Below are 17,479 nucleotides of genomic sequence, written 5' to 3'. Positions count from 1 at the left end.
GCCCAGCAGACAGTCATTACCTGGGTTTTGCGCCATTCTGCATGAAGTTGTTTGCTCACTTGCCCCAAGCTAGTAGTAATTTGAGAAAATAACCAGAAAAGGAATTGCATTAACCCACTTTTATCTGAGGGAGAAATGTCCCATAGATGCCTATCGCACATAGTACCAACCCCTTTCACATATTGTGCTTTTTTTTTTCTTTTACATTCATATCCTTGATAAAGTTCAACTTACAAACTAGACAAATAAGAAATAGCAATAATGAAGTGGAACAATTACAACAGGAATCCACAATAAAATGTATTTAAACTTTTTGAATTACTTATTTCTACACCTTTTTATTTAATATTTGTGTACTATGGTTGTCCATAGAGAAGCAGAATTGTGGCTAGGGAGAGAGACTGCGTCTATTTCTTTCTTCTCTCCATTTTGTTCATAGAATTTTTTTTGGGGGGGGGGTCCGGTTGTGGGGCCCTAACTCTGGGCCTGGGCGCTGTCCCTCAGCTCTGCAGCTCAAGGCTAGCACTCTACTACTTGAGCCACAGCAGCACTTCCAGCTTTTTTCTTTTTGCTTATGTGGTGCTGAGGAGTCGAACCCAGGGCCTCAGGCATGCAAGGCAAGCACTCTACCACTAAGCCACCTTCCCAGCCCTGTTCATAGAATTTTGAAACTCAAAAGTTGAGTGCCTGAAATAAAGTGTATGAACTGTGTGGCAGTGCTGCTAAAACTATATTATTAAGGAAGACGCTGTTTAATTGTGCTTCTCAGGTGGAAAAGTTTGGGAAGGCGTTGAACTATGCTGAAGCCGCCCTGTCGTTTATTGAGTGTGGAAATGCAATGGAACAAGGCCCCATGGAATCTAAGTCTCCTTATACCATGTACTCAGAAACAGTGGAGCTCATCAGGTAAGTTCTGCGTAGTGCCTGAAAAAAAAAAAAAAACAGAGAAAAGAATGTCAGCCTGCACCATCAGCCATGGAGCATCAGTGTTTATCCCCCCAAATTAATGGATGATTTTGCAGCTTTCATTTGCTCTGCCTGCATGAGGCAGAGCAGGTCCTAGATGTCCACCAAAGGCAGAAGCTGTGTCTAAGTGACCTGTGTCATACTTGCTTCCTTTTGCTGGAAGCCACAAAGTTGGGACTCATTTCACCTTATGCTGAATTACAAACAATATGGCTCAGTCAAAAAAAAAATACTTAGAATCCCCAGGGGCTGGTGGCTCCTGTATTCCTAGCTACTCAGGAGGATGAGATCTGAGGACTGAGATTCAAAGCCAGCCTAGGTAGGCAAGTCCTAGTTAATTAACCAGCAAAAAGTCGGAAGTGAGGACGTGGCTCAAGTAATAGAGTACCAGCCTTGAGCAAAAACACTAAGGGACAGCACCAAGGCCCTGAGTTCAAGGCCCACTACCAGCATGTGCACATGTACATGTACACATGCATGCACACACACAGACACACATCTTTATTTTAAAATGAGAAACAGACTTAAACAGACACTTCTCCGAAGAAGATATATAAATGGCCAACAGATATCTGAAAATGAGAGAATATCAGTATCACTAACCAACAAGGAAATCAAAACCACAATGAAATACCTAACCTTACCCCATACTAAAAGTAGCTAATATCAAAAAGACTAATGATAAGAAGTGCTGATAAAGATGTGGAAGAAAGGCAACCCTTGCAAACTAGTGGTAGGAATTTAAGATCATATGGAGGGAAACAGTATGGAAGCTTCTCAAAACATTTTAAAAAATGAGTCTTGTGCCCATGGCTCACACTTATAATCCTAGCTACTCAAGAGGCTGAAAGCTGAAGATCGAAGTTCAAAGCCAGCCCAGGCAGAAAGTCTGTAAGACTCTTATTTCCAATAAACTACTCAGAAAAAGCCGGAAGTGGCATTGTGGCTCAAGTGGTAGAGCAGTAGCCTTGAGCACAAAGAGGCTGAGGAATAGCACTCAGGCCCTGAGTTCAAGCCTAGGACTGGCATAAATTAATTAATTAAATAAATAAACAAATAAAATGGAACTACTGTTATAATCTAGCAATCTCTCTACTAGATATGTATTTAGAGGAAATGAAAGCAGTATACCCAAGAGATGTCTACACTCAGATTCACTGTACGCCTATTCACATAGTCAAGAATGGAAACAACCTGGTGTCTTCAGCTGGTGAATGGATAAAGAAAATGTGGAACATGGGCTGGGAAGGTGGCTCAGTGGTAGAGCACTTGCCTTGCATGTATGAGGCCCTGAGTTCGATTCCTCAGCACCACATAAGCAGAAAAAAAAAGCGGAAGTGGAGCTGTGGCTCAAGTGGTAGAGTGCTAGCCTTGAGCTGAAGAGCTGAAGGACAGCACCCAGGCCCAGAGTTCAGGCCCCACGACCAGACACCCCCCCCCAAAAAAAGAAAAAATGTGGAACGTGGACATAGTAGAATACTATTCAGCCACAAAAGGTACAAAATCCCTCCATTTGCAACACTATGGGTGCAGCTGGAAATGATTATATAAAGTAAAATGAGCCAGGTACAGAAAGACAATTTCTATATGATCTCACTCATGCAGAATATAAAAAAGATAATGTCACAAAAATGGTGCGAGACAGTGGTTAACAGAGTGAGTAGGAGGGAAAGAGGCGGTGGAAGGAGGGACCATTCAGGTGTATGAAAAATACATTATTAGACCCTCAGTGGATGCCTAAACCTACAGGTAGTTCAATATCCCATACATACTGTGTTTGAGGTATACATACACAAGTATAATGTTTACTTTATAAACTAGACACAGTAAAAAAATAACACCAGTAATAAAATAGAAAAACTATAATAGTACATCATAGTAAAAGTTATGTGAATTGGATGTCTCTGTCTTAAAAGAGTAAAGACAAAAGAAATCTCTGTCCAGAAACAGTATGCCTACTTGGGAAGTGGAGATCAGAAAGATAGAAGTTCAAGGCCAGCCAGGCAAAAGTTACTGAGACTTCATTTCAGTAAGCCAGACAGTGGTGTCACGCTTATGATCCCAGCTTTGTGGGAAACTTTAGGAAGGAGGATCACTCTGAGGCTAGCCTTGGGTAAATATGAGAAGCAAAAACAGGGTCAAATGTATGGGTGGCTCTGGTGGTAGAGTACTGTTCTTACACTAGTAAATTGAAGTCCTGCAGCCAATCCTGGTGCTTCCAAATACATACATGCATGCATACACATACATATGTATATGTACATATACATATATACCATATATATCTATATATACCATATATAGATATATATATATATGCTATCAACTGCAAGTGACTATAGGTAACTGAAACTATGGAAACTAAGACCTCAGCTAAGGAGGCATGACTGGAATCTAAAACCTGACTTCATCTGTGAATATTTCAGGAGTGCTTAACCAAGGAAAGCACTTTGGGGGAAAAGCAGGGAAGCTGTATGTATGGCGATGCCACCCTATGATGCACCATTTTGGATGCTGTTCACTTGTTCTGTTCTAAATCCTGGACACTGCCTCATCCCCCAACCTCAAGACAGGATTTCTGACATGACACTGAGCATGTGTAGCTAGAGATGCTTTTCATAGGCATATCTTTAACAAATCTCTGAAGAATCACTGAGGCAACTCCCTCCAGAAACCAAACTGATAATTTCTGTAATACAGCATCGGATTTTAGCCAGTTGCTAACAGCATGGGATGATGTCTAATACCCATGATGTGAAATAGTTCTTCCTAATACTCACTTGAGTCTTTGCCTATTCTGAGATTTTATGCAGCCTAAACTCAGGTGGGTCTTTTCTTGTTTGTTTTACAATTATGCATAAAGGTTTCCAGTCATCTTGGGTCATCATCTTTTGGTCCACATTGGCCCAAAGAAGCTATGTGGTATTTTTCTCTACTCTCCTTCAGTCAGTAGTTTCCAGCCTTTGAAGTGTCTTCCCAACATCAGAGAACATCTTCAAACAGCATTTCTCAAATATGCCTTGAAGGTCAGCCCTGCCCAGCCATTTTGCTCATTAAAATATTTCCACTCAACCGCCATACTGGCAGTTAGTTCATGCTGTCTTCCCATTTGCCACAGTATTTTCAGCAGAAAAAAAAAAGACAGTACAAACCTTTGACATGACTGATGCAATCCTAGATCCTCTCATCCTTCCTTAGAGCACAGCGTTGCTTAGATGCCCCGTACAAATGTGGGGAGGAGGAGGGTGAGACTGGACAGGCACCAATAAGAAGATACCCTAGAGTGCTTTGTGCACAGGGGTTTTGTTGTTGTTTTGGCTAGTTTGTTCATGATACATCCCCAGTCTCTGACACATGCTAAATATTTGAGGACTAAGCACATGAATAGGCCTCAGGGCCTTCCAGTGATCTAGAGTGTCACATCTTACTAAAAACATTCACACTTTAAAATGAACAAACCTAACAAAAAGCCCAGTGTCCGCAGACAAACCAAGTAGAGCACCTTCTGGGCCCACCAGTGTAAGTCACCTTATACAGGTGGAGAACACACTCCTTGTTCTGGAGAGTTCAGAACAAGTACAGTCCCACTATCCAGAAAACCCAGACAAAAAAATTTACCTGAGTTAGAAAATAGGGTTGATTACAGTCGTATGACTACGGGTAATAATGCAATACCAAAAGCCAGCCATCAGTTGCTCACGCCTCTAATCCTAGTGTCGCAGAATTGTGCTCCCACACCACCCCAAGCAGACCAATCCTTCATGCTCCATTTCAATTAACCAGTAAGATTCGGGACTGGAGATAGGCCTCAAGTGGTAAGTCACCAGCTGTGAGCAAAGAAGCAGAGTGAGAGCACAAGGCCCTGGGTTCAAGTTCCAGTACTAACACAAAAGAAACAAAAAGTTCTGTTTTCCAAAATACCTGCCAGAGAGTTTTTGAATGTCCTCACCACAAATAAATGATCCATGTGTCAGGTAATCATATGCTAAATTTCCTAACTTGGCCAAGATATACATGTGTTGAAATGTGAATTATACCCCCCTAAGTAGGTACAGTTATAAAGTAACAATGTAGAAAAGACACTGATTTCTCCCACTGAAATATCTGGGAGAGCCAGGAGTGCTAGCAGAGGGGTCCACTCACAAGGAAGAGAGCTCTCTCCTTCACCCAAGAGCTCCAGCAGGCAGAGCATCAGGAGGGGGAGAGGGGGTTGCTTTCACAAGCGTACAGCCTGGTAAGCCTCCTCTTCCACCTCATCTCACTTCAGGCAGTACCACGAGGGACCACTTGTGATCCAGTGCCACCAAGTCAGCTGAGCAGACCAAAATCACACCAGGAAAGCTCTGAAAATTAAATTGTTGGAACCAATGTTATTACAGCCCCAAAGTAGCCCAAAACTAGATCTGCTTGCTAAGCCCAAGTAGAGTGAATGTTTGCTAACAGAAGAGATTTGAATAAGAACCAGAACTCGTACCTCATCTTTACACAAAAATAAAATTAAAAAAAAAAAGAACCAGAAACCCCTAACACAAAGAACCAGAATGTCCAGAGCTTAATAGAAACTCACCAAACCTTGAACCAGGAAAACCACACCTGGAATGAAATATAACAGAATCACCTGATTCCAAGATGAATCAGGCATTGGAATTTTCTGACAAGGATTTTGAAGCAACCATTACAAAAATGCCCCCAATAGACAATTACTTTCCTCTTACAAGACACACAAAAATAGAGATAATCTTGTCAAAGAAGGGAAAGTCTTTCTTAAAGACCCAAATGGAAATTATAAAACTGAAAAAGATAACAGAAACAAAGCAAAAATCACTGCTGTACTCAGTAAGGAATAGAAATAAAGAGGGTGGAATCAACAAAGTTGAGAACAGAAACTAGAATTTACCTGATCTGAACAACAGAGGAAAGAGGCTAAAAAGAAAGAATAGATGCTCCAACATCACCTTAGTCTGCTTTTTGCTGCTATAACAAAATATCACAGATTGGGTAAATGATAAGCAATAGAAATTTGATCCTTAGTTCTGGAGGCTGGAAGTTCAAGAGCATTTGCTGGCCTCTGGTGAGGGCTTTCATGCTACATCAAAACATGGAGGAAAGGTTGGGCTGGGAATGTGGCTGGCTTAGTGGTACAGTGCTTGCCTAGCATTCATGAAGCCCTGGGTTCAATTCCTTAGTACCACTTAAACAGAAGAAGCCAGAAGTGGCGCTGTGGCTCCAGTGGTAGAGTGACTAGCCTTGAGCAAAAGAAGCTCAGGCACAGTGCCCAGGCCCTGAGTTCAAGCCCCAGGACTGGCAAAAAAAAAAACCCAAAAACTTGGAGGAAAGGCAAGCAAGAACAGAGAGAAAGTTGCTACACACTCATCCTTTTCATCAAGACCCACTCATTGAATAACTAATGTATGCCCACAATAATAGCATTAATTCCTTAGGAGAAGAAAGCTACTTTAAACTTCCCACTACCAAATATTGTTATGTTGCATACTGAGCTTCCAAGATATTGAGGGCCACATTGAAACTACTGCAAACACAGTAACAAAAGATACCATTTTTATGTCATTGGAAACCCAGGACTGGAAGAAAAATAGTAGACAAAGAGAATATTCAAAAAAAATGACAGCTGAAAGTTATTAAATCAGACATAAACCTACAGATTCAAGAAGCCAAGAAAAAACAGATAGGATAAATCTAAAGAAGCCTATGCTAGAACATATCCTAACTACACTTCTGAAAAACAAACACAGAACAAAATTCCTGAAAGCTGCCAAGGAGATAGGGCACGTTGCCAATGAGAACTCACTGATTTAAATGACCACAGACTTCTCTGAAACTGTAGAGGCCAGAAGTGGGTGGTGTGGCATTTCCCAAGTGTGAAAGAATGACCTATCACGCTACGGACTGTGGATTTGGCAGAACTATTGTCCAAGAATGAAGAGAAATAAAAACATTCTCAGTATCTGTCTCTAACAGACTCCCCCTTAGAGACTGACACCTGTAGAAACTTCCTCAATTAAAGGAAATGTCAGAAGAAGGAGCTCAGAGCATCAAAGTAGAAAGAACAGTAATATAAATACATATAAGAAATGATCCACCTCTTGAGTTTTATAAATCATATATGATGAATGAAATAACAATTATACCACCATTTGATTACCAATGTAGTGTCATTTAAAAGTGGTCAGGGTTTCTATACTTCACTCAAAGTGGTAACATGTTGATATCAGTCGTTTGTTAAATCACTGTTCTAGAGACACATAACATATACATGTATGTACAGAGAGATACACTTTAAAACCTACAGATCTGTACACTGCAGAATTAAGAATGATAATGGTACTTAAATCAAGCAATTTGAAGCCAAAATTATCTTGTTTTATTTTTTATATTTTTATTATGAAAATACTGTACAGAGGAGTTACAATTATATGGGCAAGATAATGAGTACATTTCTTATCAAGCATTGTTGCTTCCTCCATTGTTTCCTCTTCCTATCCCTTCCCATATCTTGCTCCCACCCCCCTCCCCACCCCCCCCTCCCCACCAAAGTTGTAAAGTTCTTTTTTCAACATTTAGTTTTAGTTTTTATAAAATTCTCTGAGATAATCTGTACAACAAGGCTAGGTGATTCCAGTGCTGTTCTTATTTTACAGATAAGTAAATAAGGGCTTCGACTTGTTAATACATTTGCCTAAACTCTCATACTAATAAGTATGCTAAGCTAGGATTTGAACATAGAACCCTCTAGCCATTGCACACTGAGTCAGCCCATAGAAGACCTAGTATGTTAGTAGGAAAAAGCAGGGGCCTCAGTCTCCCTAGCTCAAAGAAGTAAACAGAATTAAATGCAGTCCCTAAAAGCCCCTAGTTCCTCATTGCCCAGGTCTGAAGAAAATATATAGAGAGATTCAAAATGTATGCAGAACGCTGGGCATTGGTGATTCACACCTGTAATCCTAGCTACTCAGGAGGCTGAGATCTGAGTATCATGGTTCAAAGCCAGCCCGGGCAGAAAAGTCTGTAAGACTCTCATCTCCAGTTAACCACCAGAAAACCAGAAGTGGCTCTGTGGCTCAAGTGGTAGAGCGCTCACCTTGAGCTAAAGAGCTCAGGGACAGCGCCCAGGCCCAGAGTTCAAGCCCCACAACGGACAAAAAAAAAATATGGCAATCACTTAAGCTGCCCTCAGAGTAAGTGTTACAGAACAGAGTGGTAAATGGAGCATCTGTCTGAGCCCACAGGTGGAAATCTCTAGAAGAATTGAACTTTGCCTCCATCTGTCAGCCTCTTGGACGTAAATCAAAATTTAGAAAATTGGACATGTTATCATATACTCAAATAGTTCTTGAGTTCGGATCACTCCTGACAATCTTTAGCATTTGAACTTGTGTTATTTAAAGAGAAGAAAGTCATTTTATTCTTGTCATATTGATAGTGTCATGGCTGAGGAAAATAGAGTGACATCAGGTAGCTTTTTAGAAAGAATAATCAGCCAGGTGTGGTAGTGCACACCTGTAATCCTAGCTACAGGGGTGGCAGAGGCAGGAGAATCATGACTTCAAGGCTAGCCCAGACCAAGTTAGTGAGACCCTATCTCAAAACCTAAATACAAGCAAGGCACTGGTGGCTCACACCTGTAATCCTAGTTCCTTAGGAGCCTAAGATTCTTGGTTCCAAGCCAGCCTGGGCAGGACAATAATCTACTCAAAAGAACCAGAAGTAGTGCTGTGATTCAAGTGGTAGAGTGCTCACCTTGAGCAAAAGAAGCTCAGAGACAGCACCCAGGTCGAGTTCAAACCCCAGGACCAGAGGGGCTCTGAGGACCAGAGCTCTGAGTTGAATCTCCATGCCCAACAGAAAACATGTTGGGGGGTGCAGGGGGCCGGGGAAGCTAAAGGTGTGACTCATGAGGCGGATTGCTTATATAAGGCCCTGGATTCAATCCCCAGTACAGTACTTGAGGCAGAGAGACAAACAGGCACAGAAAGAATGAGAATTATCAACATCTTTTTAAAAAAATAATAAATAAGAGGTCAGGTTCTGAAAGTTCATGCCTGTAATTCTAACTATTCAAGAGCTTGAGACCTTGAAGGAGCTCAGTTTGAAGCCAGCCTGAGGCCTGAGGAGTAAAGTCCATGAGACTTCATCTCCAATTAACCAGCAAAAAAACAAAAACAGAACTGAAGTCCTGGCTCAAGTGGTAGAGCTCCAACCATGAGTGAAAAACTGGACACACACACACACACATACACATACACACACAGCATTTTTTTAAACTCCTCTGTTGTTTTGTTTTTTCAGGTATGCTATGAGACTGAAAACTCACTCAGGCCCCAATGCCACTCCTGAGGACAAACAATTAGCTGCATTGTGGTGAGTGTAACCTCCCAGCTCATGAGAGTAACCATGCCTCTGAGTCACTGGCCAACCAGGTGCTGAAATGCAGGCTGTTTTCCTGGTATTTCTAACTTACAAAGCTCTGTGTAGTTCTAACAGCCAACAACAATCTAGGCCATTTTTGCTGCAGTGCCACACATGAACAGAATTCACAGTGATTGAAAACTGACAGGTTGGTTATACAGGGATAGTTTGTTGTTGTTGTTGTTGTTGTTGTTGTTGTTCCTGTGCGTGTGCCTGTGTTTTAAAATCAGGTAGGTCCCAGTTAAAGTCATTTGAATGGGAGTTGTGCCAAATGGAATTTTTACTGTGTAACAGTTGAGATGCAATCTAAATAACTCATATGTTGCTTAACTGGTAGAGTCGTAGGAATGAAAACAGATGACTCACTATGTTCTCCATACATTAAACCAAGAAGAGCTTGCTTATACTTGGATAATACAATGTTTTTGTTAATGTTAGCCAATATATATATTTTTTTCCCGCGGCTTATAATGATTCCATTGGTAACAGTTACTCTCAATGGTATTTCTTTGGGTCACCTCAACCCTCTCCAAAACACAAAGACACCTTGCTATTGGTTCTACCTGTCAAAGATATCCAAAACTTTTTGCTCTCTGAAGGTTCAGTGAGTTCTAGAATCTAATCTGTGAATTGAAGAGTCAAATGGAGTCTCAAAAAATATAATAAAGACCAAAGAGAAGCATCTGGGGTGGTTTCACATGCCACAGCAGCTGGAACCTGGAGAGTTAAGAGCAGACTATTAAGTTGGGTTTCGTACGTTGATATACCAACATGTCACCCAGATCTCACTCAGTTAATAATTATGAGTAAGAAGGGCCAAGGAAGTGAGGATGAGTCTCAGGAAATGCTACCTGTGCCATTGTCTTTACTGAAGTATCATGTTAGAATAAGTTAATGACAGTAATGAGTATTCTACTAGAATACAAACATGTAAATGATGTAGAAAATAACTTAATGAAACTATTCTCAGCATAGTGTTGCTAGTACTTATAATGCACTTTCATTGAGATAATTATAGACTAGTAAAGTGTCTGTCCTATGAGCAAATCCAGTAGCTTCCCCAGGAAGCAGTGGAAGCTATGTGCCCCAGCTTCCTCATGCCTCTGATGGACAGAGACTGCCCTCTAGTGGTAGATAAAGAAAGCAGCCAGACCTGTTCCCAACAAAGAAGCCTTGGAGCTACTACACAATAATCTCGTGGTATGTGTATTTAGGGAGTACTTCCTTGGAATTTTGGAGTACATTTTTGAAGAAAAGGAATGTCAGATACTCACTGACATATGTTCAATGAAATACATAAATATGGTGTCGATGTACACAACAAGTAGCTAGTACTCTAGAACAACAAGCTTATGAAAGACACACTTTTCTGTCTTGCTCATTTTTCCTCTTCTGTTACAGTTACCGATGTCTGGCTCTCCTCTACTGGCGGATGTTTCGACTCAAAAGGGACCATGCTGTGAAGTATTCAAAAGCACTGATTGACTATTTTAAGGTACCTTCTGATGGAGGGATAGCCTGGCTCCTTGTGTTCCATTGATTCCCTGTTAGAGAAAACATTTGAATCCATTGCTTTAGGGTCCCCTCTGGCCCTTATAATAACCCTATTTATAACATACTTTGGCTTTTAGGGCTCAGTACCCAGTCAGTTTATTTTTAATCTATATTGCAAAGTGAGCTTGAAGCTAAGCAGTCATTTTTGGGGACCTCTAGATGTCTTCTCTGTTTATCTATAAAAACGCTACTCAACATTACTCTCGATTCCTTTTGTCCAATTGTTACTTCTTCTGGGTTTCTGATGAGCAGGCTAGGTTGGAGGTCTCCAGGGCTCTGTTCAGCATATGGCCTCATAGTACTTTTGCTGAACCAACTAGATGACTTTCTGGTCCATTGACCATCTGTGTCATAATGACAAGAGCTGTCATAAAGCCCTTAAGAGCCATATTAAAAGAGCTATTACCATTAAGACAAATGCTTGATTGCCAGGCTCCAGTGATCCACATCTATAATCTAGCTACTCAGGAGGCTGAGATCTGAGAACTGCAGTTCACAGCCAGCCTGAACCAGAAAGAACACGAAACTCTTATCTCTAATTAGCCACCAAAACACTAGAAGTGGAGCTTCAGCTCAAGTGGTAGAGCATTAGCCTTAGGCAATACTGCTCAGGGACAGCACCCAGGCCCTGAGTTCAAGCCCTAGGACCAGAACCAGAGAGGAAGGGAGAAAGGAAAGGAAGAGGAGGGAGGGAGGGAAGGAGGTTAGAAAACACCACAATGAAACCTTTTGTACAATTAATATATGCTAATAAAAATAATTAAGATAAAATATACTCTCAGTGATTTTTCAGGCATATTTCTTATTTTTCTTTCTTTTAGGCAGTATTGACAGTAGTGACCTCATGCTTGCTAGTCAGGCACGCTGCCACTTGAGCCATACCCATGGCACTTTTTGTTTTAGTTTTTTTTCAAGTGGCATCTCATTTTTTCTTTTTTTTTGTCAGCCATGGGGTCTGAACTCTGGGCCTGGGTGCTGTCCCTCAGCTCTTCAGCTCAAGGCGAGCACTCTACCACTTGAGCCACAGCACCACTTCCAGCTTTTTCTGCTTATGTGGTGCTGAGGAATCGAACCTATGGCCTTATGCGTGCAAGGCTACCCCTGAGCCGCCTTTGCCCCGCCTCAGATTTCAGTCTTCCTACCTATGCCTGCCACATTGCTAGGTAGGCCCTCCCATGCCTAACGTTTTGTTGAGATGAGGGTCTTCTTAGCCTTCTAGGACTGGCCTTGAAACACAGGATTGCAGATGTGAGCCACATCTGGGCCGTTATTCTTTTGTTTTTTTGGGTCCGGTCGTGGGGCCTGAACTCTGGGCCTGGGCACTGTCCCTCAGCTCTTCAGCTCAAGGCTAGCACTCTACCACTTGAGCCAGAGCGCCACTTCCGGCTTTTTTCTTTTTGCTTATGTGGTGCTGAGGAATCAAACCCAGGGCCTCATGCATGCAAGGCAAGCGCTCTACTGAGCCACCTTCCCAGCCCCTGGGCCATTATTCTTAATTACAGTCACCATTCTGTGCAATAAACCTCTAGAACTTATCCTTCCTAACAGTCTTTGCACCCCTGAAGTACCTGCACTTTGAGCAAAGTTTCACAGGCTATTTTAATCAAGTTCAGGAACTGAAAACTAAAATTACATTTTAGATCTAGGGAATGTTTCATCAGTGCAGAGTCTCTGGAAAGGAGACTTTGTTCCTACCAGTGTTGGTTTTTGTTTTGGTGTGGGGCTTCTGTCCACAATAGAGGAAGTGCCTGAGGGCTTCTTACCCTTCGGCTCCTTTTCTGGTTGCCTTCAGCCTCCACACTCACATTCCCTCCCTGTTCTTACACCCAGTCATCCTCTGTGTAGATCATATTGTGAGAGCCCTACACAGTGCAAGCAAAGTAATGGAGTTTATAGTGGCCCCCCCTGCCCCACCCAAACATGTGGATAGCATTTGGGCAGGAAAGAGAAAATGGTATCCTCTACTAAGAATGTCCACTTTCTTGTTCACCTCAAAACATGTCATTCTTTGACAGGTAAAAATGTATTTTAGAGCTCTGCCCTGTGTTTATGCCTTGTGGGGGTGCCTTGGAGTCCTGAAAGGCCATTTCTGGCCATTTTGCCAATTCCTACACTAAAACCAAAGAAAAATAATCATCACTTCATGAAGTGATGTAAAGCAAAGGAATGCGCTGTGGGATGGGTGGCGAGGGAGAACCAGGCTAAGACTATTTTCTTGTCTTTGGAAGAGAAAGTTCACTAAGCGCCACAACATTATTTCCCTTGATACACCTGCAGGCATCAGTCCACAAAAGCAATATCTGCCCTCAGAAACCTCACTGTGTATCCAGCAACTTCCCTTGCTAAGGGAAAGCTTTCTTTGCGGTTTCTTTTTTTTTTTTTTTTTTCTGTGTTTTCTTGACTAGTTTTTATTTATTGTTTGGCTGGTATGGTTTTCTTTTTTGTTTCTTTACATTGCTGAGGATTGACCCCAAGGGCTCACATATTGAACCCCTAAATCTCTGAGGCTAACATCCATTCCATGAAACAAAACGTCCAAAATCAAAACGCCTAAATCAGAAGTTTTGAATATCCTGTCTGTTAAGGAAATGTATTTTAATCTATTCCGATGGGAATATTTTAGAGTGATTTTCAGCTGATGTTAAATTGAGACTCCTTTGTACGATTGCTTAAAGATATTTTTTTTGGGGGGGGGGGTCCGGTTGTGGGGCCTGAACTCTGGGCCTGGGCGCTGTCCCTGTGCTCTTCAGCTCAAGGCTAGCGCTCTACCACTTGAGCCACAGTGCCACTTCCGGCTTTTTTCTTTTTGCTTATGTGGTACTGAGGAATCGAACCCAGGACCTCAGGCATGCAAGGAAAGCGCTCTACCACTGAGCCACCTTCCCAGCCCTTAAAGATATTTTTTTAATGAATGGTTTTAATGAAGAGGAATACTTTCAAATTTCATAAGGTTGGAACAATAGAATTTCAAGCAGTAAATAAATGTCTATCAACAGTTTTGGCAAATAATCCCTAAACTTAAATAAGTCATACGCTGTGGGAGAGGGGCAGCTCTTGGTCACTGCTCCTGCTCAGAAAAGTTAGACTAATTTACAAAACACCTGGACTAGTTCAGAATTCAATAGGTCCTCAGTATTAGGATTTAATTTAGTATATGATATTTAGTATATTTAATTTAGTATATTTAGTATCTGAAATTTGTATATGAAAATCCAGGAGAGCTCTTCCTCACCCGATGGAGTCCCCGCAAGCCAGGCAGCCTCCAGACAGAGAGTAAAATAGCCTTGGGGTTGCAGCTCTCCAGACTCAATTTCTGTGAATCTGCATCTGTCAGGGTCTTGTATGGACCTTAGGCAGGTGACACTCACTGTCCACATTTTCATCTTCCCGCAGAATTCATCAAAAGCCTCCCAAGCCCCATCTCCATGGGGTGCCAGTGGAAAGTAAGTCACTTGTCCATCCCCCCCACCCCCCACCCCATGCATGCTGCTCCAGTGTCCTGCAGGGCTGCCCCACCTCACCTGCTCCCAACCTCTCCACTCTGCTTTTTCTACCTCTCCCTTTCCAGGAGCACTGGAACCCCATCCCCCATGTCTCCCAACCCCTCTCCCACCAGCTCCGTGGGGTCTCAGGGCAGCCTCTCCAGCAGCAATGCCCTGTCCCCGTCGACCATCGTTAGCATCCCCCACCGCATTCACCAGATGGCTGCCAATCACGTCAGCATCACCAACAGCATCCTCCACAGCTATGACTACTGGGAGATGGCTGACAACCTGGCCAAGGAAAACAGAGGTATGTATAGGGCGGAGTGGGGGAGAGCGGGGGGGGGGGGGGTTTCCTATCAAAGCATGCTGATCCAACTAGGCTTGGGAAGTCACTTGACCCCTGGTCTGTCACTGCCCCAGTGGTCAGGGCTATGGAAGGGAAAAGAGGAAGAGCTGTCTCCTGGTGCATGAAACCTTCTTGACCTCTCCCCTCCCTCAGGACACCCTGTGTCTTTATCTCCCTTCATGCCTCCTGTGGAAGTGTGTATCCAGTAGATTAAATATAGATGCAGATGTGTCCTATATAGATACAGATGTAGTTGAAAGTGTAGATGTTCATAAGTATGTTCTGTTTAGACAATGAGCTCCTTGAAAGCAGAGGTTATATTTCATTCATATTTGTTCTCCCGAGATCTACTCTAGAACACAGGGCTCCAAAATATCAAATACATGAATGAATCAATGAATCAGTGAATGAATTCTAGCTCTTTGTCAATTGTTAACTGGCCTTGGTAGCAATGTCTGTAATCCCAGCATTTAGGAGGCTGGGCAGGAAGTCTGTGAGTTCCAGGCTAGCTTAGGCTACACAATGAGATGCCAAGAGAAAAAAAAAAAGTCAGCAGCCTACCACTGACAAGAGATTTTTTTTTCAAGTAGCAGTAAGTTATACTGCATTGTAAATAATGTTTGACTTGCAGGTAAAAAAAGAAATAAGGCATGCTTATTGTGTCTAAATTTATGCAGCTATAGAAAAAAAAAGTTTTTAAATTATCAAGCAATTGTATCATCAGGAAATTGCTGTTAACATTCTACTTAAGTATCTTCTAGTCTTTCTTCTCCAAATATGCATGGCTTTTACCAAAGTAATATGATCATGTGCATACATTTTATATCCTGTCTTTTTTTCATTGAACATTATATCAGGCATTTTCTTATATCACTCATTATTGCAGAACACCCTTTTTTAGGCTTCTGAAGTGTTATCAGTGTGATGGTTACATAATTGCGAAGTACAGTGACTTCTCAAACCAGCGCCCAGACAATTATCTCTAGCGTTTTCTACTGACACATAAAGTTATACCAGCTATTTTTACATAAATCACTATCCATTTTTCTGCCTTTCATTACTTTGAGATATAATCATTATTCACATTAGAATACTCTTCCAAGTGTTTTCATGAATGCATAGAAAACCCACACTGGGGCTGGGAAGGTGGCTCAGTGGTAGAGCGCTTGCCTTGCATGCCTGAGGCTCTGGGTTTGATTCCTCAGCATCACATAAGCAAAAAAAAAAAAAAAAAGCCAGAAGTGGCACTGTGGCTCAAGTGGTAGAGCGCTAGCCTTGAGTTGAAGAGCTGAGGGACAGTGTTCAGGCCCCACGACCAGACCCCCCCCCCAAAAAAAAAGAACGCACACTGGATTATACTACATATAAATATACACACCTGCACCACATGTACACTATGCACTTTTCATTTCAGAAGACACAGCTGTCTTTTCTTTATATGTTGATTGTTATTGAATCCAGGATCTCACACATGTTAACACTCTCTACCACTGAGCCACATCCTGAGCCTTCTTTCCATGTTAGTAAACACATCATCATTTTTATTCCTCCTGATTCTTTTCTGAAATATGATTTTATTGTTATTATTAAGCTGTTATACAGAGGGGTTTCCATTTCATAAGTTGGGTAATGAGTATTTTCATGCAAACTTCATGTTGATATGTCTGATGGCATTCTTGGGAGGCAGTTACAGAAGCAGAATTGGAGAGAAATTAGAGCACTTGACTATCAATTATGCACTCAATCCTCAGGACCACCAGGAAAAAAAAATAGAGAATTTTGGGTTGAAGAGGTTATAGGTGCTTTTTCTGCATCTTGATCTTACCTTTTTTATTTTCTTCTGAACCATTATGCAGCATTATTACTGTCCTTCCACACCAGCAAATCAGCTCACCCCCAGGCCATGCAATGATAATTATGTATGCCTGTGATAACACAGAGTGGATGGCCCAGATGGATTCTGAGTCCTCAAAGGTGGTACATCCTAAAAGCCCATCCTAAAAGTCCCAGGCCATGAGGAGAATCTTGCCAGAGGAACTAGCATAGAAGAGGATTCTGAAAAGCACATCAAAATTGAGTGGCCAAGAGGGGTGAGATGGGTTTCTCCAGTGGACAGAGCAGAAAGGAAATAGACACATCTCCTTTGGGAGAGCAAGTCCAGCTCCTTATGGCACTTCCAGTCACTTGTTAAATATCTCTTACCAGAGGGCGCAGTGCCAGACTCAGCAGCTCCTCCTCCTATGCCTAGATTCCCCCCCTCCCACAGCCCCCTGCCATGTGGAATCTTCCCTGACCCTCTCTGCCTTTTCCTAGCAGGACATTATTCAGTGTGCACCTTAGCATCTTGGAAAAAACTTGTTTGGGACACTAGGTCTTTTATTCAGTGAGGTCTCTCCCCACCCCCATGACAGCATGAACCTGTCTCTATCAGCTACTAAACTGCGATGTAGAGAAGAGTCCAAACATGACTCACCTTGGCATCCTCCCCTCCACCTACAGAGTAGCTTGGTATAACAGTCAATGTTTAATGAAAGGACAAACCCAGAGGAACATCAAGTGCTAGAAGTTGACCTCAGTAGAGATAGATGCCTCCCCTCCTCCAGACTCTGAATTTCCCCGGCCATCCTGGAGGTCTCATGCCTTGGACTCATTCCAGGAGCTCAGCACAGGCCACAGTTGACCACAGAACGAGGGTGACAAA

At 42.2% G+C, this 17,479-nt stretch overlaps 1 protein-coding gene and 1 long non-coding RNA gene across 7 annotated transcripts in view; one reads left to right on the top strand and one right to left on the bottom strand.

Annotated features, from left to right (window-relative positions):
• Aff3 (ALF transcription elongation factor 3) overlaps window positions 1–17,479 on the top strand; it is a 579,697-nt gene that overhangs the window by 557,973 nt on the left and 4,245 nt on the right. For 5 of the 6 annotated variants that reach the window (XM_069988533.1, XM_069988537.1, XM_069988535.1 and 2 more), the window contains 5 exons: window positions 770–906; window positions 9,274–9,345; window positions 10,795–10,888; window positions 14,341–14,390; window positions 14,516–14,739. In XM_069988533.1, the coding sequence (XP_069844634.1) occupies window positions 770–906; window positions 9,274–9,345; window positions 10,795–10,888; window positions 14,341–14,390; window positions 14,516–14,739 (577 nt within the window). The remainder of the gene's footprint in view (window positions 1–769; window positions 907–9,273; window positions 9,346–10,794; window positions 10,889–14,340; window positions 14,391–14,515; window positions 14,740–17,479) is intronic. The other variant, XM_069988536.1, reaches the window with a different exon arrangement.
• On the bottom strand, window positions 854–11,219 carry LOC138804312 (uncharacterized). The gene is made up of 3 exons (XR_011365218.1): window positions 11,144–11,219; window positions 10,893–10,937; window positions 854–924 (listed from the first exon to the last, which is right to left on the bottom strand). It is a non-coding gene; the product is annotated as an uncharacterized lncRNA (long non-coding RNA).

This window comes from Dipodomys merriami, unplaced genomic scaffold, assembly GCF_024711535.1.
Source record: "Dipodomys merriami isolate MVZ:Mamm:240054 unplaced genomic scaffold, mDipMer1.0.p SCAF_36, whole genome shotgun sequence".
Classification (NCBI taxonomy): Eukaryota; Metazoa; Chordata; class Mammalia; order Rodentia; family Heteromyidae; genus Dipodomys; species Dipodomys merriami.
This window is presented reverse-complemented; position numbering and strand designations above follow the sequence as displayed.